Raw genomic sequence first — 24,566 nt, 5'->3', positions numbered from 1 at the left:
CAGTCTTCTCTTCTGAGGTACAGTTTCCCTACATGGCTCAGTCAGGTGTGCCCAAATGGCCAGATTCTTGTCAGCAGGGTGTAAACTCAAATGGTGTGTGCCATTTCCAGGATAAGCTTGAAGATGAAACCTGAAATGACTCCTGTCCTGCCCTACAAATGATAACACTGACCTAGAGAATTATGGAACACACTAGAAGGATCCTGGGGCTCTCATGCTTCATGAAACAGCTGTACCACCACCTGATACCTTTCATTCTTAGAACATGAAAAGAAAAAAGCTTTTTGTTCTTTAAGCCATTGTATTGTTGGGTCTTATATGAATGTAGCTTAGCTTTTTGCTTTAATTCATGTATCTTTCACTATGTACAGAATTGAGTTCTTCTGACTTAAATTTTTGTGGTCATTTTTTTTGTTCAGTACTGTCAAAACTCATTGGCAAATAGTGGGGAAGGAGAATTTTTCAGGGTTGTCAGGTGACCAGGTGCTGTGTAGAGTATGGTGTCCATGATAAGCACATATTTATTGGAACATTACTCTGAGTTTTGTCTCAGTGTTTGTAGAAATAATATTTCTACACATTAGAATTCCTTTTCATTGTAACTTCTTGGAGCTTAGAGGCTAATATTGTGTTTTGTAGTAATACTGAAATTTTTTTAAACTTTACGAATAAAGGTGGATGTGATGACACACACCTGTGATCTTAGCACTCATGGAGGCTAAGGTAGGAGGATCATGAGTTCAATTCCAGCCTGGGCAAAGTTTCCAACTTAGTAAAAGCCTGTTTCAAAATAAAAAGTACATTCAAAAGCTGGGGATGTAGCTCAGTGAGAAGTCCCGAAGTCAATCCCAAATACCACAAAAGAAAAATATTACAAATTAATAAAAGTCCAAGACTTTTGAAGATGTTTGTTAAAATCCAATTCATTGGGCTGGGAATTTAGTTCAGCCTGCCTCATAAGCGCAAGGTCCTGAGTTTGATCCCTGGTACCAGAAAAAAAATTAATAAAATCCAATTCATTAATGTGAAGATTGTCTTTTAGCCACCACCTAGTAGAAATATTTTGCAATTTCTGAGACAGAAACAACTAAATGACAATAGATCTATCATTATTATTATATTCATTCTAATCAGGAGTTTATCAAATAAATATGAAATCCTTTAGCCAATCAGTTACCAAATACCAGGCAGTTACCAAAACTTGCAAGGTCTTCCCACGGCTGCTGTCTCTATGCAGGCTGGCCCTCCCTTCTCATGTGGATTTTTGCAGTAGCCTCCTGACTGCATCTTGCCTTGTTTACTGCCACTTTGGTCTTTCTCTGCATCATTACTAGTCAACTCATTTCTTATAGTTGCCCTCTGCAAAATTTATTTCTAGAAACATCCCTGTGTGCTTCTATATCATGATCTGCCTCCAGCCTGCCCATTTTAGTTGTATTTTCCATCTTTCTTTCTGTCCTATTCAGATTTGACTGTGACTTCCAGATGCATGGCACTTTTCAGTCTCTATCCTCTGTTTACCCGTTTCTCCTTTGCTCACAGCTCTTGAGTGTTGAAATCATAGTGTTTTACAAGGTTCTGCTGCAATCATGCTTCCTTCGTTATCACAGTGCTATATTACAAAGAGTCTGTTTGTACATTTGATTGATGGGGAGCCCAGTTTACAGAACAGACTGAAGTACAGGTACTTGGTTGTTTGTATGATGCTCTGACTTGTGGTGCATTTTGAGCTCGTAGAAGGTAGGGTAAAATGTCGGGCTCATTTCACATGCCACCTTAGCTGGGCTGACCTGAGAATTCAGCTCTTTCTGATTTTTAAGAGCTTTCTACAAACAGAACACATGAAGGATTTTACTATTTTTTTGTCTTGTAAATACTTTCTTCAACATTTTAGGGGAGGTCTCTTTGTTTATAACACTTTAGGAAAAGGTGGTTTTTTTGTTTGTTTTGTTTTTAACAAAAAGTGAAGTATAGGGCTGAAGGTGTAGCTCAGTGATAGAGCACTTTCCTACTATGTACAAGGCCTTGGGTTCCATCCATAGCACTGAAAAAAAAAACCTTGAAGTCCATTCCTGGATTTTTCTTAAACATTTTTACATACTTATCCACATACATGTCATTTTATAAAAGTTGACAAAGGGTTTTCTAGTTCAATTCAGGCTTTTTCTTGCTTATTGAGCCCTCCCCCTTATTTTTAACCCATGTTAACTCAGTTTGTGCTTTTTATGTTTCTGCTCCTTTCTTCCCCTGATGATAATTATAGTGTATCTGTGCCTCTGTCCGTGTCTGTGCCGTCCAGATCCCCCCCTTCAGTGCCATTGGCTAAGGTTTTGTTGCAGCATATCACAGCATCACATTTCAGCTTCCCCTGGCTTAGTCCTTTCCCCAGGAGCGCTCCCCAGTAAACTTTCCGCTGGCAAATGTCAGTCTGATTCCCAGGGTCCTCGATCTGTTCCAGCTGGTACCAAGAATGCCCTGAGAAAGTAGACATGGGGTTTGGAGTTGGGTTGCCCTCAGTAGGCTGGCGCTAGTGACTTCACCAATTATAGATAGGGTGCAGATGGTAGCTGTGGAGTTCAGACTGGTTGGAGATGGGCAGGTGTAGCGTGTACCAGCGAAAGCAACTGCACTGACCAGGAAAGTGCTGTGCATTTGAGAAGTACAGGCAGTTTAAAACAGTGGAACCCAGTGGCCTTCAGAAAAAGAGTGAGGCCAGTGACCGAAGGGTAAATGTGACAGCCTGAGGGCTTACTTCGCAACCTGTAAAGAAACCACTCCCAGCCCAGTCCAGAGATAGTCCTGAGCTCCAGAAAAGGTTGATGTCTCAGCCCTGGCAGTGTGCTACCTCAGGTCATGGCCTCGGTCAGGAAGAGGGATCCAACCCTGAGATGCGTAGAATGGGAACCTCTGGATTGAGTCCAACATACTTCTGGGATCTGCAGAAGTGGTCACTCCTGTTAAAGGAGAGTGCCCTTCCTACTGCCCCCCCCCCCATTTAAAAGTGATGCAGGAGCTTCTGTTTTGGAAGGTTAAGACATGCTTCCTGTTTATTTTGTAATAGTTTAGGGAACGTGTGGTTTTGGTTGGGGTTTTTTTGAGACAGGGTCTTGCTATGTAGTTCAGGCTGGCCTTGAACTCACTATATAACCCAGGCTGGCCTCAAACTCATGGCTATTTTCCTGCCTCAGCCTCCCAAGTACTGGGATTACTGGCTTGCACCCCATACATAGTGAAAATTTGTTTTTAAACAAAAACCAAAGTCTGTAATCCCACATTTTTCTTCTTCTTTTTTGGTACCGGAGCTCGAACTTGAGTCTTTGCGCTTGTGCAGCAGGCAGCGAAACCACTGAGCTAAATCCCGGCCCCACATTTTTCTTAAAAGCATTTTATATACATAGGGCACACATATATCATTATATGAAACCGTGAAACCATATGTACAGTACAGTTTTTTCTTTCTTGCTGTCACCTCTTTGCCTGATCGTCAAGTTGAAGCATAACCTGGCCAAGCAGTACTGGGCCTGTTAAGGGACAAACCATATAGTAATTTGAACAAGAAATGTTTAAAGCGTTATTAACTAGTGATGGGATAAGCCAGCAAAGAGTAAGGAAAACTCTAAAGGATCCATCATAGCACACATGGGGCACAGCCTCCTCCCCCAGGGCTGACGTGGAGTACTGAGGAAAGGGGCAGATTTAAAAGTCATCCCTCCCAGGGTGAGAGTCAGTCCTTATCAAAGAAGGTGTAGTTGTAAGTAACCTACTGGGTGGCCCAGAAGTATGCTGAGGTGCCGCAGACAGCCTAGCACCAGGAACCCATCATGGGGTGTGACTGCCTTGTGTGCCCACAGAACTTGGGAAACTGCTTCGAGGATCTACCAGCACATGCTGGAGAGCCATCTGGGAAGCGGTCAGCAGCCATGTTGCTGGGTGTCCAGTGCACTGGCCATAGCTGCAGGAGGAAGAAAGGCAAGCACAGGACCCATGTAGTGTCTTTCCTATGCCAGTGTCCCTTCAGCACCCTCTGCTGACAAAGCTGAGCATCATACCAGGTGTTTAGGCCAGCTGTAATATGACAAGCAGTGCAATGAGGGTTGAATTTGTAGATGAGAGGAAATAAATTGATAACTGGCCTAGGGACAAAAGAGACTGCCCCAAAGATGCTACAGAATCTCACTGGCATGTATAAGCAGGGCTTGGGAGAGGACAGGTACAACTACAGCTGGTAAGGGAGAGCTTACCAATGGGGAAGTGCTCCTTGGGAAGCCTAAAAACGATCCCAAGACATGGTGCTCACATACTGCTCGGATGGCTCTTGGTACCTTGCAGGAAATGGTTCACACTGAGTGAAATAGAGATGTTAGAACTGCCTAGCAGATGGTAAAAGATGGTAAAAAACCCAGAGGGGTGGGCGTGGTAGAGTGGCTGTGTTCTGTAGGGCTTGGAAACAGCAAATAGCAGTGTCCTGAAAGAAGACCCCTCAGTGTGCCAAGCAGTAAAGAATACTCTGGATGGTGGGGAGAGGGGCACCAGCTTCCCTGAGAATCCCAGTGGTGCCTGTCGTCTGTGACCAGGCTGAGGACAGGAGACGCTCCCTGATAGCAGTGAGCTTGATGGGATTTTGAAGTGGAGGCTAGGTGGTGGTGCCTGTCGGAAGGCAGGTAGCCACAATTCCCATAGAGTGACTGAAGGAAGCCAGGTACCTGGGGTGGAAGGACCGTGCAACACTATAGGCAAGAGTTGCTACCCTTGTCTTTCCCCTAGGGGGAACCTATGACTATTTACTGTGACTCCTACATTGGGAAGGGGAAATACTTAAGAACTTTAGAACAGTCAGTCACAGGCCCCAATATAACATTGATACCAGGAGACCTGAAGTGTCATCATGGTCCCTCTGTTGCAGTCAAGACTTGGGGACTTGAAACAACTCCAGACATACTCAGCCACCTCATCTTTGACAAAGGAGCCAATTGGCCTCATTGGAGAAAAGATAGCCTGTTCAATAAATGGTGTTGGAAAAACTGGATTTCAACCTGGCAAAGATTAAAACTAGACCCATACCTATCACCGTGCACTAAACTAAGATTGAAGTGAATTAAAGAGCTAAATATCAAGACAGAAACAGTAAACTTGCTGGAAGATAAGTTAGGTAGAACTCTCAATGACATTGGCATAAGAAAAGACAATGAACAAAACTTTAGTAGCACGGGAGCTAACACAAAGAATCAACAACTGGAATCTCATCTTACTAAAAAGCTTCTTCACTGCAAGAGAAACTACCAACAGAGGTAAGAGACAACCTACAATATGGGAAGAAATTTTTAGCAGCTGTACCTCAGACAAAGGTCTACTATCTAGAATATACAAAGAATTGAAAAAAATCAGACCCCCCCAAATTCAAAGACCCAGTTCAAAAATGGGCATCTGAAATGAACAGACATTTCTCAGACAAAGAAGTAAAAACAGCAAATAAATATATGAAAAAATGTTGAACATCACTGGTCATTCGAGAGATGCAGATGAAAACAACACTTGAGATTCCACCTCACCCCACAAAGAATGGCTGCTATCAAGAAATCAACCAAGAACAAATGTTGGCGGGGGTGTGGAGAGAAAGGAACCCTTCTCCATTGTTGGTGGGAGTGCAGACTGGTGCAACCACTGTGGAAATCCGTATGGAGATACTTCAAAGAACTAGGACTCAAGATCCCATTTGACCCAGCTATCCCTCTGCTGGGTATCTTCCCCAAAGAATTAAAAGAATCATACCACAGTGATATATGTGCATCTATGTTTATAGTGACACAGTTTGTAATAGCTAAGTTTTGGAAACAGCCCAAGTGCCCATCAACTGGAAACTGGATAAAGAAGATGTGGTTTTTTAATAAAATGGAGTACTACTCAGCCATAAAGAATGAGAAACTAGAGTCATTTATAGCTAAATGGATGCATATTGAGGCCATACTCTTAAGTGAAATAAATAGGACACACAGGTGTAAATACGGAATAGTATCTCTAGTGTGAGAAACAAAGTATAAATAAGGATGAAAATGATTAAAACAAATAATTGATAATTTGAAATAGGAAAAGGTCCAAAGGTGGAGGGGTGGTGGGAGGGGAAGGGGAAAGGGAAGAAAGGAAAGGAAAAATTATGAGAAAGAAAAAAAAATGGAAATGAAGTACGTAAATAGGGAAAGGTGGTGGGGGTGAAGGGTGCATAGGTAATGGGGAAAAAAATAAGAACTAAGATACATCATGTTCAGGTACAAACACCCAATGATAAATGTAAATGTATTGTATACCTAAAATGTACCAATTAATATATATATATAAAAAAAAGACTTGGGGACTTGGGGAGGAAATGGAACCTTGGGAGGGATCCTGATGATGTGACTCATGATGGATCTACTGGCAGTCCACCTAGGAGCCCTCCCAAAGTCCCCAAATGTTATTTGGAATGGGAAGAATCCTAGATACCAGCCCCTTGCCCAAGTTCATGGCTGAATCTGCTTTCCCAGACAGGATAATAAATAAAAAATAATATAACAACCCAGGAGGATTGGCAGAAGTTAGTGCCATCCTTAAAGACCCAAAGGATTCAGAGGAGGGAGCAGTCCCTGACATATTTCCATTTAATTCAGAAGTACTGACAAGTCAGCTAGATCCTGAGCCATGGTGGTGGTCAACACAAACTTAACCAAGTTGTAGAACCTTCACCAGCACTGGGCTGGGATCAGTACATGCAACTCACAAGGTCTCAGGTGTGTGATATCAGTTATTGATCTGGTGAATATACTCTTTTCCATCTGTATCAGAAAGGAAAATCAGAAATAGTTCACACTCAGGATGGATAAACTTGCACCTTGCTCCGGGTCTATTATCAAGTGGACCCACTCTTGTGATGACATTGTATCAGGCAGACAGCATGAACAAGAAATAGCAAGCTCATTAGAGCTCTGGCTGTCTTAACAAGTGGGGGATGAATCCTAGAAAGATTCAGGGGCCCACCACAAGTGAAGTTTATGTGAATTCAGTGATTTGAGTTGTGATGTAGGATATTCCCTAGCAAGTGAAAGACAAATTACTGCATTTTTTCACCTTCCATTGCTAAGAAGCACAGCATTTGATGGGCATCTATGGACTTGGGGAGTGGAGGCAACATCTTCCATGTTTGGGAATACTGTTCCAACCCAATACTGAAAGTCACCAGCTTCTTGTACAGCCCAAAGTAGGAAAGCGCTATAAGAGTTTCAGTAAATAAAGCAAACAGCCCAACCATGTGGACACCCATGGCGTTAGAGGTGGAAGAAGATGCCAAGTGATGTTTTTAGCAAGGTCTCAACAGGAGAAACAGAATACAGACTCCCATGAACCTGGAGCAAGACAGTAACATCTCCAATAAGGAATTACAAATTTTCTGAAAACTTAAAAAAGAGCAAGAGCCTCCTACCATGTCTCTGGCCCCTGACTGAGATGGACTATAAAGACCATGAGGACATTAAGTGACCATGAAGCCAGAACGTCCCGGCATGGGCAGGTCCTGTCAGACCACCAAGAGGAGGGCATGCAGTTATCAATTATAAATTGGAACTTGTTCATGTGGTGTTTGGTACAAACAGGCAATCAGGCACAGCCAGGCTGCCTGAACAGGTGATCCAGACCCCCATGACATCCTTAGTGTTGGCACTGCTACCTCTTATAAGGAGGGAGACAGTATTAAGAACAGCTGGTAGAGAAGGGAAAGGGTTGAGCCTGGTTTACAATGGGTTGGCTCAGTATGTGGTGCAAGCCAAAAACTGGTTGCAGGCCCACCATAGCTCCAGAAGACAATGTTGAGGGGAAATCTAGTGGTAAAACATGGCCAGAAGTCTCTTTGAACATCCACTCTATACGGAAAGAGGAAAGGCTCCAGGGTTGGGAAACATTTGGACCTGTGTGGAATGGCAAGTGGCTTGATGGGTTGACCAGGGATGTGGAATATAAAGATCAGAAGATCTGGCACAAGATCTTGAGGCAAGGCAGGTGGACCTATGGAATGGGCATGAAGTATTTCCTACCCAGGGGCATCTACCACACAGGAAACACCAAAAAACAAGGTGAACAGAGTGACAGGGCCAGCTGACACCTACCAGCCTCTGCCCGTGCTGTTCCAGCCCTGACACATGGTTACTCTTCAGCAGAGTAGCCCTGGGGGAGAGGTAGAGGCTGTGCATGGCCTCAGCACCATGACGTTCCTGCTCACCAGAGCCAATTTAACTTTTTCTCTGCTGAACATCCAAACTTCCAACAGAGACCAAAGGCCGAGTGGCACCATGCTTTGGTGGCAGATTGACAATGCTGAACCATCTTATGCCCTGAAATGTACTTTTTTTTTGAGATGGGGTTTTGAACTTGTGGGCTCAAGATATCGTCCCACTTTAGCCTCTCAAATAGGTGAGACTACAGCTGTGCCCCCCTGCACCCCACTCCAGGGTGATTCATTTTAATTGAATTGACACATGTTCTAGGCGTGTGTTCACCTTTCCCATTCACACTACCTTGTTGGCTCCATACCCCAAGGCTCCTGGAACACTTAATCAACCGATGCAGGATCCACAGAGCTGAGGCTGCTGCAGTGGGCACATGGCAGTGGCACAGACAGGCCTCCCGCTGCTCTCTCCCAGCTGCACGCCCAGACAGTGCTACTCCACAGAGCAGCAGAATGGCCTGTGGAGGCACAGCTTGGGGCTGGCACCCTGCAGAGGGGCAGCAGCCCCAAGGTGCAGTGTACAGTCTTCCTTCGACTGTTACTGGTGCTGTGTCCCCAGCATGTGATAAACAGGCCTGGGAGCTGAAAGGTGGATGTTATCACTCCCAGTAGCCACTTAGGACATGTGTGTTCCCACACACCCCTCTGGGTTCTGCAGGTCTAGAAGTTGGACTCTCGGAGGGAAACTTTCCACAGGAGCACAGGAAAAGCCCATTGGATTTCAAGCACATTCCAGTCTCCTTGTGCTGAGAGACTGGCAGGCAAGGAGTGCAGTCTCCATCCTGGCAGGGTGATCAGCCCTGGGTGTAGGAGGAGGTACAGTTGCTACTACCTAGCACGGCCAAGGTAGGACCCAGGACATATGATTGGTCACCTCCCTTCCCAAATTTAATGGCAAAGACTGGCAGCATGGCCAGAGAAAGGCACAATGAGCAGACCTTACCTTTCAGAAATGAGGCTTTGGGTCACTCGATCCAGAGCCATCTAGATCAGCAGAGGTGCTAAGCCAGGTAAGGGGACCTTAGGTGGGAGTGGAGGGAGATGGGTGTCATTTCAACCTGAGACTAGCTGCAGCCATAAGACATGGTTCATCCCATCAACTTCCTTTTCTAAAGAAGAGGCCACCAGATCCTCCAATTGCTGTCTGAACAGTGTAGTGTGGACCTCAGTGAGTGCTGTGGGTGCCCAGCTTTCCCATTAGGAGCCACTGGGACAGCCTCTCCTGGTGACCCTCCCAGCCACAGAGCTCCTGTGCCCAACAGTACATTCCTTTCCCCAAGAGCAATGAATCCAAGGACTGATTGGTGCTTGAGTATAAAGGCCCAGCTCTCCTGACCTCCTGGGGACCCTGTGTAGGGCCAGGCTCAGCCCAGAGAGGTCCTGAAGGGACTGTGTCTTAGCCAGTTCCTTTATTGGTCTGGCCCTGCCTCCTCCATTCCTTAATTGCAAACCAGTGTGAACCTCTGTTACAGAGACAGCCTTCCAGGGGACTTGACCCATGCCAGGGTACATGGGTAACGTTTTCATGTACATAAATGGGGAGACTTGGTTATTGTTCTAAAGAATGGAGTCATGATGTTCAGTCCATGGATACAGCTGTAGTTCATTCTTTTTAATGGCTCTGTGGTTTATCATGCGAATGTCACATTATTTGTTCAGCTTTCCTCTTGATTGAGGTCTATTTTGTTTTCACCCTTTTGACATATGAGGAACACTGCTGTAAACATTTGTTTTAAACCTATTTTACCGTTGCATATATATGTACGAAGTAGTTAGCTAACATGTTTGTTTTGTTAAATGACCGATGGGTTTCATATCTCTGATTTTTGTTGAGGTTCTTTCTCCCTCCCTTTCTCTCTCAGCCTCCCATCATATAGATAAACTCACGTATCTTTAAGTTTATTCATCCAAATTTCACAGCCTACTCCCTTAATTAGGAAAGAGAACACTGGTAGCATTCCTGGAAGCCCATTATATTCTCACTTTGGATCATTTCTCCTCTCAGTTCCTAACAGCAGTGTTTGGATTTTTAATTTCAATCAGGATGCTAAATATTCACATTTTTACCAGCAATGCATAAGACCCCCTCTTCCCCTTTATCTCCAGCCATGTGTCACTTCATGGCAGGGACACATTCTGAGATTTGCCTTCGTGGGTGATTTCTTCATTGTGTGAACATTATAAAATGTTTTTACATAAACTAGGACAGCTGTGATATCACCAGGTGATATCTTATAAGGACTACTGTCCTATATGCTGTCTGTTGTTCACCAAACTGTCCTTATGTGGACATGGTTTTAATTCACATTTCCTTAACTACTAGTGAGTTTCTGTATTATGTTTGTTTGCTCTTGGGGTTTGCTATTTTATGTATTGCCTTCCTATACTTGGCTTATTTTCTATTGAGTTATTTTTCTTTTCTTGTCAATATATAAGAGATTGTTGTATAATTTAGGAATTAGCCCTGTGTCATTGTCATTTTTGTTTCAAATAGATTTCCAAATGCTTTGGTTATGGTTGTACCCACTCTATTTATTTATTTATTTCCCCACTCTATTTATTAGTTTGTCCTTTTCTATTGAGCTGAAATGCTATCTTTGTTATTTATGAAGTTATCACAAGTTCTGGGATCAGTTTCTGAATTGTCTATTCTGTTCTAGAGGTCTTTTCATATATTCCTATTCATATACCATGTAGATTTGATTACAGTAGCTTTATGTGTATCCTGATAATCTGGCAAGGCAAGTCTTTTATTTTTAAATTTACATTCCTTGTCTATCTGCTTTTAATTTTTTTGAGTACGTATTTGTAGTAAAATTAATATTTATATTCCTTGTGTGGAATCAGTACATGTACATAACACCTTTCCCTCCTCTCCATCCCACTCCCTCCCCCATCTCTTGATCCCTTTCCCATTTGAGAAAGATCTATCTCTCTACTTCCTATCATCTTTTACTTTGTTCTTTATTTATAATTTAGGTTTTTCATATTAAGTGAAATCATACAATATCTAAGCTTGTATGTCTGATTTATTTCACTTAACATTATGGTCTCATGGTGCCTTCATTTTCCTACAAATGACTCAAATTTATCTTTATGGCAGAGTAGTACCCCATTTTGTATGGATATCACATTTTCTTTATCTGTTCAGCTGTTGATGGACATATAGGCCACTTCTAAGATTTAGTTATTCTGAATTGAGCCTCTATACCATGGGTGTGCATGGATCACTATGATATGATGGCTTTAGCTCTTTCGGGAAGACACCCAGAAGGAGAAGAGCTGAGTCAAATGGAATTTCTAGTTTTAGTTTCTTGAAGAATCTTCATACTGATTTCCATATTGGTTGTTCTAGTTTACATTCCCACCAATAATGAGGAAGGGTTCCTTTTGTCCTGGAGCCTTGCCAGCATTTGTTATCTTCAGATATTTAGTTTTTCACATGCACTTTGAAGTTACTAAGGTGCTGTCTTAAAATAAAAAAGAGCTGGGGATGTAGCTCAGTGAGAAGACCCTGGTTCAATCCACACTAACAAAACAAAACAGAGCAAAAACAAAGCACACAGACACCCAAGTCATTCTGCTTTGAGTGGAACCCTTGTTCTACCACTTAGTGTTCAGGCTAGGCCTCCGAAAATTAAAACAAAATCTAAGTTAGATGTTTGCATTAATGATGTTTTACTGACTCTTCCTCTGCAATATTATTGAGTTTAAGAGCTTCCTCAATGCTGGTGGGGGAGCTTGGAGGCAGAGCCCTTGCCTAGCATTTATCAGGTCCTGGGTTTCATCCACAGCACCAAAGAGAAGAGAAAAATCCTTGAACCTTTAAACTTTCAAAGTTCCTGTAAAATGTAGACTTTGGGTTTTCAAAATCAAGCATTCCAATGCAAATGCCAAGTAATTATTTTTAATAAACATTTCATATTTACATAGATTTGAAAATATTTCACATGATTAGTTATTATAATGGTAATATATGATTGTGAATTTTATTACAATAAAATTTATTTTAAGAAAAATGCATGCAAAGAATATGATTATGCCAGCTATTTTCAATGTCTACTAATTGTATGATTTATATTTCAAACTTTCTTTAATGCTTTATATTTCGTTTTTGTTTTTCTAAAGCTGTAGATGTGACCAACAAATCCAGTGCTAGGTATTCAGTGCTACTGGAAGGCGGGAGAGACCGATCTCTGGAAGGAAGGGTAAGCCACTGCAGATGTGGATAATATGCCAGCCAGCGTGCATACGGCTGTCTGTTCCCCAAGAGCACACGTGGAGTCTCTGGGGCGGAGGGAAGGGAGCACGAGCACGCGGACCTCCACTGGGACCGTGCCAAGTCCTGGGACAGGAGGGGCTTAGAGTGCCCAGTAGTGCAGGAAGGGTGGCTGACCCACCCACCCACTCTGTACTGTTCCCGTGTGCTTGTCTGGGTGGCGGGGACAGCAGGTCGGGGTGTCTTTCTGAAGTATGGAAGTTGTACCTGAGCTGAGGTCCAATGGGTGACCAGGAGTTAGCCAGACGGAAGAGTCCACTTTTAGAGTGTGGGGGAGGGATGCTGAGGACATTTTTCAGGTTAAGGGGACTTGGGAGTGGTGGAAATAAGCAGAAGTGGTACAAAGCCCACAGTGGACGAGTTAAGCACTTTGGCCTAGAGGGGAAAGAGAAGAGGTCCTGTCATTAAAGACCTTATATATGAGGCCCAGATGTAGCTCAGTGGCACCGCGCCTGCCTGGCAAGCACATCCTGAGTTCGATTCCCAGTACAAAAAAAATAAAAAGAACTTATATATGAAACAGTGGTGGAGGCAGTCTAGGGGTTAAGTGAATGGACTCTAGAGCAAACTATTTGTGCTCAGGTCCTGTCCTAACTTAATTCAAACTTAAATTCCCTGTAGCAGAATAGGCATAATAATAGGACCTATCACTTGGTATGCTAGGATGATTATTCAGCTCTGCAATTTTGAAAAAACATGTACTTCCTGACATATATTAAAGTTGCTTAAAATATGACAAGTTTTAAAAGTTGCAAGGGGGCCGGGTATTTAGCTCAGTGGTTCTGCTACCTGCCTCGCAAGCGTAAGGACCCAAGTTCGATCCCCGGTACCAAAAAAAAAAAAATCATTCTGCAAAAGTTGCAAGGGACATGCTTTCTGGTATCTTGTTAATATTGACATTTGAACTATGTCCCCTATGAATGTGATAGCCACAATCATCCCCTTAAAAAAATACATGAACAAGATCTTCAACAGACTGAAATCTTTTTTTTTCTTTTTCTTTTCCTCATTGAACTCCTTTTCTTGTATACTCCACAGAATTTTTAATTAATATAATTTTATGGTTGAAAATTTGTTCTTGAAAACCATATAATTTCTCTGCAATAAAAATGAATGTAAGTTTAAAAATTTCCATGACACATGACCAAGTGTTGAAATATTTTCTTTAAAAATTATTTTAAATTAATATGAACACATAGTTGTTAAAAATAAAATGTTATTGTAAGTGAATCTTATGATGATGGATAGGGGTGCTTTTTCCCCATCGGGTATTTAGTTTGTGGATCTATCAAGGTATATTGTACACTGCTGGAATGAGAAAGAAGATCACTGCTGAGCTATTTTTTTAATTAATAAGTAGATTAACATATTTTTAAATAGTTTTGGTGATCTCATTTTCTCTATAACTGGCCTTTACTTGCAAGTTGTAAGTTATTAATCCTCTCTCTTATGCACAGACACAACATCCTCCATCCCTGGGACCTCTCATAGCCAGGGGCCAATGGAGGCATGTTGAGCTCCTGCCTACGCCAGCCCTGGGACTCAGATGTGCACACTTCCCATGGTAGAGAAAAGTCACTGTTCTAGAAGACACTATAGTTTCACTGGAAAGTGTGGTCCTAAGCTGGTGTAGATGTGTAGAGCACTTGCATAGCACATACAAGGCCTTGGGGTCCATCCCTAGTTACAAATAAGGGTGGGGGGGAGTACAGTCATAAATAATGTGAAGCTTGTGTTCTCACATTATCTTTTCCAAGTTTTACCAGAAATTAGTTTGGTTTGCAGGTCTGTCTTACGAATCCATGTTTCAATGAAATTGTTTCCACTTCTCTGCAGAATCCTAAATCTTTAACAAGCCAAGCATCAAGAGGCTCTATCAGGCTCTCCCCTCAGTCCTCCAGGGCCAGGCTCAGAGGTCAGCTGTCTGCTGACCAAAAGCAGAAGAGCATCAGCCCTTTGGCTCTTTCCAGCTATTTGATTCCACAGTATAATGAAGAAGCTTCAGTTCTACAGAGAACAGAGAATAAGAGAAAGCATTTCCTAAAGGAAATTACAAACAAGGAAAATAAGGAAAGCATGAATCTTAAAAGAAAATGTGTTACGTATGGCAATTTGTCAGAGAAAGCAAGTAAGCACTTGGCATCAGAAGAGGAGGCTAACAAGGTTGAAGCCTACCTAACCTCTGGGGACTCAGGACACATTTGTGATATTAGGTATTTGGATGATTTGGCAAAAAGCCAACTGACAGAAGCACTCAAGCAGACGGCAGCCCTGGTAGTGACCCTGATGTATAAGGATGGTTCCACACAGCTAAGAGCTGACCAGGTTAGTAAACAGTGCTGGTTTTTGCTTTGGATCCATAAAAGAAGCCTCTTTTCCTTTTTTTTTTTTTGTTTTTTTGGTACCAGGGATTAAACTCAGGACCTCGTGCTTGCCAGGCAGGCACTGTGCAACTGAGCTACATCCCTGGCCCAAGAAGCCTCTTTTCTTAGTCTGTTCTTTTCTTTTTTTAAGATCCATCTTTTATTTAATTTAATTAATTTATTTATTTGGTACCGGGGATTGAACTCGGGTCCTTGTGCTTGAGAGACAGGCATCAGAACCACTGAGCTAAATCCCTGGCCGTCTTAGTCTGTTTTTGATAGGAGAGCTAGAATAAGTTTTAAGGTCTTCTCCTCCTTTCAGTGGAGAGTCAGTGATGCTGTATAGTTCCCATCAGTTTTTGTTTTTGTTTTTTGGTACCAGGGATTGAACTCGGGACCTTGTGCTTGCAAGGCAGGTGCCAGAACCACTGAGCTAAATCCCCGGCCCCTCCCATCAGTTTTTTAGATAACTGCCAAATTGCTTTCTAGAAGGGTGCACCAGTTTATAGTCATCCCACCGGTATTGTACCAGGGCTTCAAACTTTCCACTCATTGAATGTATTTGTCTTTTCTTTTTATTTTAAGCCATTTAAATGGGTGTAAAGTGGTCTTTCATTGTTCTTTTAAATTACATTAACCTGCCGGGTGTGGTGGCACAGGCCTGTAATTCAAGCACTTGGGAGGCTGAGGCAGGAGGCTCGCTGTGAGTTTGAGGTCAGCCTGGGCTACCTTCTGAGTTCAAGGCCAGCTTGAATTAGAGAGCGAGGGCCCTGTTTAAAAAAAATACACTAACCTAATAACTATGACATTGCACATCTTTTTGTGTGCTTATTAGCCCTTCATCTATCATCTTTGGTGAAACTCAATTTTTTTGGCCCATTTAAAATTGGCTTATTTAAGGCCGGGGATTTAGCTCAGTGGTGCTGCTGCCTGCCTCGCAAGCACAAGGTCCCGAGTTTGATCCCTGGTACAAAAAAAAAAAAAATTGGCTTATTTGTGTTTTATTTTGGACCTAAGAGAGTTCTTTATATATTCTGATTTAATAATATAAGATATATGATTTGTAGTTCACCCAATCTATGTCTCATTTCAAAAAAATTTCTTGATGGTGTCTTTTGAGGAATAAAATGTTTTAAATCTAATGAACTCTAGTTTTTAAAATTTTTGTTGCCTGTGGTTTTGTTATTATATCTAAGAATGCTTTGTCTATCCCAGGTCATGAAGATTTATTCTTGTTTTGTTGTTGTTTTGTTTTGTTATTATGGTATTTGAACCTAGGGCTTTTGCACTGAGCTGCATCCCCAGTCCTTTTATATATATATTTTTTTTTGTTTTGTTTTGTTTTGTTTTGGTACCGTGGATCGAACTCGGGTCCTTGCGCTTGCGCAACAGGCAATGAAACCACTGAGCTAAATCCCCAGCCCTCTTTTATATTTTTTATTTTGAGTCCGGGCCCCACTAAGTTGCTAAGTTACCCAGGCTGGGCTGCCAGGCCTGTGACCATCCTGCATCAGCCTCCCAGAATGCCAGGATTATAGGCATACTCCATCGCGTCTGCCTCTTGGTTTTCTTCTAAGGGTTTTATAGTTTTGGCACTCTCATTTAGATGAGTGACCCACCCTAAGTTACAGTGTGCAGGGCAGGAGATCAGGGCAGAAACTCACCTTTGCATGTGGCCATCCAGGTAGCTGCCCAGTATCATTTGTTGAAAAGGCTCTTTTCCCTATTGAATTTTCTTAGTACTTTTATTAAAAATGAATTGAGTGTAAATCTAAGGATGTATTTTTGGATATTGAATTCTTTCCCTTGACCTTTGTGTCTACCCTATGTCAGCATCATCTTCCTTCCTTCCTTCCTTCCTTTCTTCCTTCCCCTCCCTCCCTCTTTCTTTCTTTCTTCTTCCTCCCTCCCTCCTTTCTTTCCTTCTTTCTTTCTTTCTCTCTCTCTCCTTCCTTCCTTCTTTCTCTTTCTTTCTTTCTTTCTTTCTCTCTCCTTCCTTCTTTCTTTCTCTTTCTCTCTTTCTCTCTTTCTCTCTTTCTTTCTTTCTTTCTTTCTTCCTTTCTTCCTTTCTTCCTTTCTTCCTTTCCTTTCCACAGGGTCTGGCTATGCAGTTCAAACTCATGGTGATCCCCTGCCTCAGCCTCCTGAGTGCTGGGATTATAAGCATGCACCACCACACCCAGTTTGCACCATATTTCTTGATTACTGAAGCTTTGTAGTTCAGTTTTTGAACTCAAGAAGCACGAGTCATTCAACTTAGTTCATCTTTTTCAAGATTGCTTTATGTGTTATGGTTCTTTGGTATTTCCATATAAATATTAGGATTAGTTTGTCAATTTCTGCAATCAGCTGGGATTTTGATTCAAATTGTGTTGTAATTGTAGGTTAATTTGGGGAGTCTTGCCATCTTAATCATATTGAGTTTTCTGATTATGAACATGGGCTATCTCTTCATTTATTTAAAACTTTAATTTTGTTTAGCAGTGTACTGTAGTTTTCAGTGTGATATGCAGGTCCTTCCTTCCTTCTTTCATTTTTCCTCCCTTCCTTCTTTCTTTTCTTCCTTGTTTCTCTGTGTTGTCTAAGCTGGTCTCGAGCTCCTGGGGTCAAGCAATTTTGCCTCAGCCTCCTAAATACCAGGTACTACTGAATCACATCACCATGCCTATTTTGAAAGACATTTTGCTGGCTAAAGAATGTTAGGTTTTTTTCTTCTTTCAGTAGTTTAAACATGTTACTCTACTGTCTTCTAACTTTATTTCCCACAAGAAATATGCTATTATCCTTATTTTTGGTTCTCTGTATGATCAGCTTCTATTAAGATTTTTCCTTTATCACCGATTTAAGGAGTTTTTGTATATTTGTTTTTGAGAAAAATCTTGAACTCTCTATGTAGCCCAGGCTGGATTTGAACTCGAAATCCTCTGCCTCACCCTCCAGAGTGCTGGGATTACAGATGTGGGCCACCACACCCAGCTAAGTTTAAACTATTTGATCATGATGTAGTTTTCTTGGAGTAGCTTTCTTCATGTTTCTTGTACCTAAGGTTTATTGACCTTCCTGGGTAACTTGGGGAGGAATATCATATTTATTAAGTTGAATTTTCCAATCTTTGAATATGATATGTCTTGGTTATTTACATCTCTGATTTCTTTCATCAGTATTTTGTAGTTTTCAGCACACAAATTCTATGCATGTTTTGTTCATTTTTTTGGCCTTTTTCAGTTTTTTGAAGTTATGATAAATGGCAGTTTAAATTTTTTATTTTCATATATTTATTGCCAGTGTGTAGAAATATATTTGATTTTTTATTTTCGTATTTTGATTTTATATTCTGAAACCCTGTCACATTCACATTTTAGTTCCAGGATTTTGTGGGAGTTTTTGGTACTAGGGATCGAACTTGGGACCTTGCGCTTGCAAGGCAGGCAGCGGCACCACTGAGCTAAATCCCCAGCCCTAGTTCCAGGATTAAAAAAAAATAGATTCATTTGGATTTTCCACATAGTTATTCATGTCATTTGTCAATAGGGACAGTGTGATTCTTCCTCTTTGATCTACATGCCTATTATTTCCTTTTCCTGTCATATTGTACTGGCTAAGACTTCTATGATTATATTGAGTAGGGTAGAAACCAGACTTGGAGAGTAAAATTATAGGCGTAACTTTAGACCTTTTATCTCCCAACCTGTTTAATTATAAAATGACGTATCTTGCTCAAATAGACATTTTGTCTGTGTTTAACTTTGGAACTTCACTGTGTATTCCCAGGCTCCGACTTCCTGTGTTAGAGGGATTGTCATGTTACTGAAGAGCCAGGTGGAAGCAGGCTCTTCCTGGAGCCTGGCGGAGGGATTTAAGCAGGAGGATCGGTGCATCTACATACACACAGAGCATGCCTGTCTCCGGGGCCAGGAACAGGAGGCGCACAGGATATTTGCCAGGTAAGAAACCTTCACTGATTACCTTCAGTTCTTACATCCTGCTTCATCCTAATGTAGTTGACTGAGCTCCAGTTTTAATTATTTAGGCTTTAGAGATTTTTTTGTGGACAAATGAAAATAAAACAGATCTAAATGAAATGGATCTAAATGTAAACCCTGGCTCCTCCCCCCAGAGCTTTTGAAGTGAGCCCCACTGGTTCTGCAGGAGGCTGCTCAGGTTTGAATCTCTTCACAGTGAGAACTTGGGGAGTAAAGCCTCATCCCAAGTCTGAAAACCCACTCTCACTGCCAGGGCCCAGATGACTTCCCAGCCCTCTTCCCTCTTCCCTCACATATGAAAAAATGCGCTATCTCTGCCTGCAAAGTCAGTTACCCTCTCTGCCACTAAGTGGTACCAGCTTCAATGATGTATGTCTGTGAAAATACAGTTTGGAGGGGGCCGGATTTAGCTCAGTGGTGCCACTGCCTGCCTCGCAAGCGCAAGGTGCAAAGTTTGATCCCCTGTACCAAAAAAAAATACAGTTTGGAAGTAGCTTGACCCTCTGTGATGGCTTGTGTCTGGGTGTCCCCCCAAAGCCTCATGCATTCATAAGTAGGGCTTTTCAGAAGTGGCTGGATCAAGGGTGTGTGATTAGTAAACTAGTACTAGTACTAGTACTAATTAGTAAATTAGTAAACCTGATTGGGTTCTGGATAACTTTTGGGAAGACGAAGACAGTGTTGACAAATGTTCCAGATTTATATATGCTGCTCACATTCTCCACTTGGACATCCGGTGACCTTTCAGGCTCATGCATCCCGAGCCCCATATTCTCTGCTGCTCCTCTGCAGTCTGGCTGAGGGGGCCCATGGCATCACCAGCCGCCATAATCTCAGGCCAAAAGGCTTGGTACTATCTTTGACTTTGATTTTTCCATGAACAGTATCCTAGTTCTTAGTGACCCCTATTGGCTCCACTTCAAGAAGTAGCTGGACTCTGTTCTACTCTCACCCACTCTGCTGCTGCCACCGGGCAAGCTGTTCCCTGGTGAGCTTCGGCAACATCTTCCTGCCTGGACAGCTGTTCCACCTGCCCCTTCAGCCCAGCTGTCAGAGGGAAAACATCAGTCAGATCGTGTCACTCCCCGTCGAAACCCTCTGATAGCTTCTTGTTCTGAAGCAAAGTAAGAGTTCCTGTCACTGACCGAGTCAGTGGGATCCTTCTGCCATGCCTATTCCCCTCCCCTGCCTCAGGGTGCTCAGCCCCTCACCACAACTGTGCACACCCTCCCCTCCTTGCAGCACCCTCCCAGATAGCCACACGGCTTGCTGCCTCATTCCATTACATTTTTCTCTAATCCAACAAAAAGTGAATTATGAAAACACAGAAGTAGAGGGTAACATTACACTCACCTAGACAAACATCACCAGATTTTTGGATACTTCTTTCATCTGTCCCTTTATAGAGGTGGCTGAGAGGGCTGGATTTAAAGGAAATCACAGACTAGCCATTCACCCTCACCTAAGGGACAGCTCCAAGAAACATGGGCTTTTTTTTTTCATAGCCACAATACTATTTTCAAACTTAAATGTAATGTCCAATTCAAATTTAAAGTCATCTGATTGTCTCAAAATGTCTTTCTACAATATTGGGGTCAGGGGCCCAACAATGCCCACACATAATGTTTGGTGGGCTTATCTCTCCTCTTCTAGTCTAAACCATCTTGCAAAAGGTCCCATGTCCTTTATTTGTCTATTTATTTCATTGTGAGATTCTTCAACTTGTTTTCCTTTCCTCTTTATTTAGTGTACACTGACATTTTGTTCTAAAGACTTGATCCAGGTTTTGTTTTTTTTTCTCAGTCTTATCTTTTACATTTATTAGCTAGAATTTCTGAAAAGAGCTCTCCATCAGCTAGGCTTTTTGTTCTTATCTTTCATGTCTTCCTCGTGTGTTACTTGTTAGCCAGGCCTTTCCTAACCATCTGGATAAAATAGTACCCACCTAGCACCACCCACACCCCCTTCCTCATTTTCTTCTGTAATACCTACCACCAGCACCATTGTATATGTCTACTTATTTATTGTTTTCCATGTATCCACTTCTAAGAGCAGGGATTTTTGTTTCATTTATTTTTGCATCCCCACGTCTAAGAACAGTGCCACATGACAGGTGGTTAATATTTATTCAGTTTTTATATTGAATAAGTGAGTATTGAAGCTTCATTTTTATAAATTCCAGGATAATTATATGAAGATAATGCCTCAAATACCATAAAATTGTAGTAATAATCCCAATTCTATAATAGTGTCTTTGGGATTCAAAATGAATTTATATAAGGCACATTTAATTTACTATTTTTTTTTACTCTTTCATACATTTTATTTGTTTTTTGTTTTGTGGGTTTTGGGGGGGTCTTTTGAGACAGGGTCTTGCTTTGTAGCCCAGGCTGGCCTTGAACTCATGGCGATTCTCCTGCCTTACCCTCCTGAGTGCTGGGATTATAGGCATGCAGCACGATGCCCAGCCACTTTCATACATTTTAAAGTTGGTATCTAACATTTTTTGTTATAAGTTTAAAAGTTGTAAAATATAATTATTGTGACTATTAGTATAATAAAACTATGAACTCATTTTTAAATGGATTTAAAGGAATATAAATATAAAATAATTTTCTATTATTTTGTATCAGGAGTCACTAGAGGAACAGATTTAATATAAAAAATATATATGATATATAAAGGCTATTCAAAGTAGGCTTACAATGGCTGCCTGCGGAGTCAGGGTGGAAGAATGCAAAATGGCCACTTGCCCACTGGAGAGCCAGAGGACCCAGTCAAAAGTCAAAGGCCTGGAGCTCACTGCAGAGTCCTGTGTGAGTTCGTATTAGAAAGCCAAAGGGTCTACATTGGAAGGCTCAAGGAACTGGAGATGAATGTCCAAAGGTGATGGAGAAGACCAGAGCACCTTCCAAGAACCAAAAGGGCTAATTTACTATTAAAGCATGTAATTTTTTGCAAAAACATACTTAATACCATTTATTAGCTATATATGCAAGGTCCTTTCATGCACAAGATCTTTCATCTTTATAATATCTCCATATATTGGGTATTAATTCCATCTTTCAGATGAGGAAATTGAGACTGAGAGAGATAATTAAAGCTATATATCAGTCTTGTGAGTTTTGACTCAAATTTTTGTTTTTAGGTCCAAATCTAGCTTTTTTATTTTTATTTTTTGCAGTGCTGGGGATGAAACCCAGTGTATTGCACATGCTGAAAACACCATTGAGCTATATCCCCAACCCTGCCTAACTTAAAATATGTTATAGCTGGCTTTTTGTTTTGTAAATGTGATGTAATTGACTTACACAGTTGGCTCATAAAATACATTCTGTTTTAGCTTTTTTATCTTATAAGATCTTTTGTTCTTTGTCTTATCAAGCAGACATCAGTGGCCTGTGGTCCCCAGCAGAAGGCCCAGTGGCTATTAGATACTTCTCCCAGGACCTGCAGGGGCTTCAAGCACCCTTCTCCCTGTAACCGCATCCCTCTCTCGTCTCTGTCCCCCTGTGGGTCTCTCCGGGGTCTGTCCAAGCCAAGACCAGAGCTATGCTGCTGACATTTTCCCCTCTCTGCCACCTGGGCTCCCTGTTTAAAGAAACCAAGGGGAAGTCACGTAACTTGAAAAAAGCCTGAAAATGTCTCTCTCTGGAGTGAAACAAGTGAAGTCCTACTATAAATTTACTTCATCTGTGGGGCTCATTAGACTCCGAGTTTCTTCCTTTCTCAGCCCTATCCAAAGAACCTCATTAATGTATTCATAAGCATTTACTATGCAGGGGATTCATACCTTGGTGGCTTAGAGTTTAAGCTCTGGTCTCAGAGCCCTGTGTCGCCACTCATCATATGTGACTTCTGGAAGCTAAGGTCCCTCACCTATGAAATGGGCAGAATGTATAGAGGCAGAATGGAGTTTCGGTGTGCAACCCTTGTGAAGTGTTAGCGTGGTACTGGCACATGGTAAGCATTCAATAGACACGAACTGTTACGAGTCCCATATTCAAGGAGCTCATGAGTTACAGTCCAGCAAATGCAGATCCTTGTGTGCTTGTTATGTGGACGGAGTACAGGAGGCACAAGGAGGCCTGCTCCCCTCTGAGGACAGCACTTGAGTAAGTTACAGAGTTGTGGGAGGGGAACTAGAGTCCAGAATGAGCAAGTGCAGTGGCCCAGGAGCCAGAGGGAAATGGCACAGTCCAGTGATGGAGGGCAGGACTCAGCATGAAGGAAGGTGGAATGTCTGAGGGGTTCCAGGATTGCAGGTTGGGGCACTGCTTTGGGGCCCAGCATCTGGAGTCGAGAATATGTAAGCTTTCTCCAGAAATTCAGACCTCATTCTGCAGCCTGTGTCTGTCCTTCATCTTCTACAACATGCAGATAAGAAATAATGCCTGCCTCACAGAATTCATTGCTAAGGCATATATATACTAAGTAATGACAGCTTTTAATAGAGTATTAATAATATTTTTTCCAAGGTCACAAGTTCTGAATTAATGTCCAATCAGTGAATTTCTTTCCATCTTCTAGGAATGTGCTATTTCAAACACTGAAATGTAAATGCCCTGTTATTTGTTTTAATGCCAAGGACTTTGTGAGAACAGTACTGCAATTTTTTGATGATGATGGCAGTTGGAGGCATGGTAAGTTACTCTTACATTGTCTTTACAGTTTAACTCTTCATCAGTGACACCTCTGGGGTGGGAGGATAGTGAAGGTCACTGAGTCACAAGCTCCAGGTCACCTGGCCACACCTGTACTGACATATATGCCCACTCATCTGCCCTAGCCTCAGGGAAGCCCTCTCCCCTGTGGGGCTAAGTGATACCTGAGCTTTCACCAGTATATATCCCTTTGGTAATTTAAAGTTGGAAAAAATTAACTTCTGCAGCAGTCAAACTGGGATTTGTTGTTATCACAAAGGTAAAACTTCCTAAGAATTAATAAACTACAGTCCGAAGCAATTAACATCAAAATAATGTCAGAGACATTTTATCTTTCATTTGAAATAGTAGAGAGATTTTTTAATAACTTTTTTACTAGTTAAGTAGATAAATGATAAATTTAGCAAAAATGTTCACTGTAGGCCCAGGGATTTAGCCCAGTGGTTTCGCCGCCTGCTGCACAAGGGTAAGGACCTGAGTTTGATCCCCAATACCCCCCCCAAAAAAGTTCACTGTAGAATCTAGGTAGTGAACAATTGAGTGTTCACCCTACAGTTCTTTTCAAATTGTATGTTTGGAGATATTCATAATAAAAATATCAGAAAACACCTTTTAATTATATCAACCCATAGACAGTCTTTTTCCTCTGGGACTCCCCACACTCCAAACTCTGCAAATTACCAGCATTATATAATTAATCTCAAAATATTTCAGTTGTGTGACTGAAATACAAAGATTCCTGCTTAAAATGATGCCATCATCCCCCACAGAGGCTGCAGCGATCTCTTCATGAGGAGCTGCCCAGCTGATGTTTGAATTTCCACTCTTGTCCTGTAACTTTTTATTTGCTTACCTTTTTTGTGATGTTAGAAGCAATCGATTGTCATTGTTTAGGTTCCTTAATTGCAACTTGGTGACACAGCTATCTGCCTTCCTTTCCACCTTTTCCAACCTTTAGTAATTGTCTATTATTCTTCTACATTCAGAACAACTTTTTTTCTGGCATCCACATATGAGAGAAGACACACA

General features: G+C 41.8%; 1 protein-coding gene across 6 annotated transcripts in view; it reads left to right on the top strand.

The window, feature by feature from the left end:
* Poln (DNA polymerase nu) overlaps window positions 1–24,566 on the top strand; it is a 147,337-nt gene that overhangs the window by 16,442 nt on the left and 106,329 nt on the right. For 5 of the 6 annotated variants that reach the window (XM_021260401.2, XM_021260400.2, XM_087187780.1 and 2 more), the window contains 4 exons: window positions 12,377–12,456; window positions 14,364–14,852; window positions 18,662–18,834; window positions 23,404–23,516. In XM_021260401.2, coding sequence (XP_021116060.2) covers window positions 12,377–12,456; window positions 14,364–14,852; window positions 18,662–18,834; window positions 23,404–23,516 — 855 coding nt within the window. Of the gene's footprint in view, window positions 1–12,376; window positions 12,457–14,363; window positions 14,853–18,661; window positions 18,835–23,403; window positions 23,517–24,566 lie in introns of those variants that run through there. The other variant, XM_087187784.1, reaches the window with a different exon arrangement.

This window comes from Heterocephalus glaber, unplaced genomic scaffold, assembly GCF_053883595.1.
Source record: "Heterocephalus glaber isolate CG9 unplaced genomic scaffold, H.glaber_assembly_v1.0 deba00001509, whole genome shotgun sequence".
In the NCBI taxonomy this organism is placed as follows: Eukaryota; Metazoa; Chordata; class Mammalia; order Rodentia; family Bathyergidae; genus Heterocephalus; species Heterocephalus glaber.
This window is presented reverse-complemented; position numbering and strand designations above follow the sequence as displayed.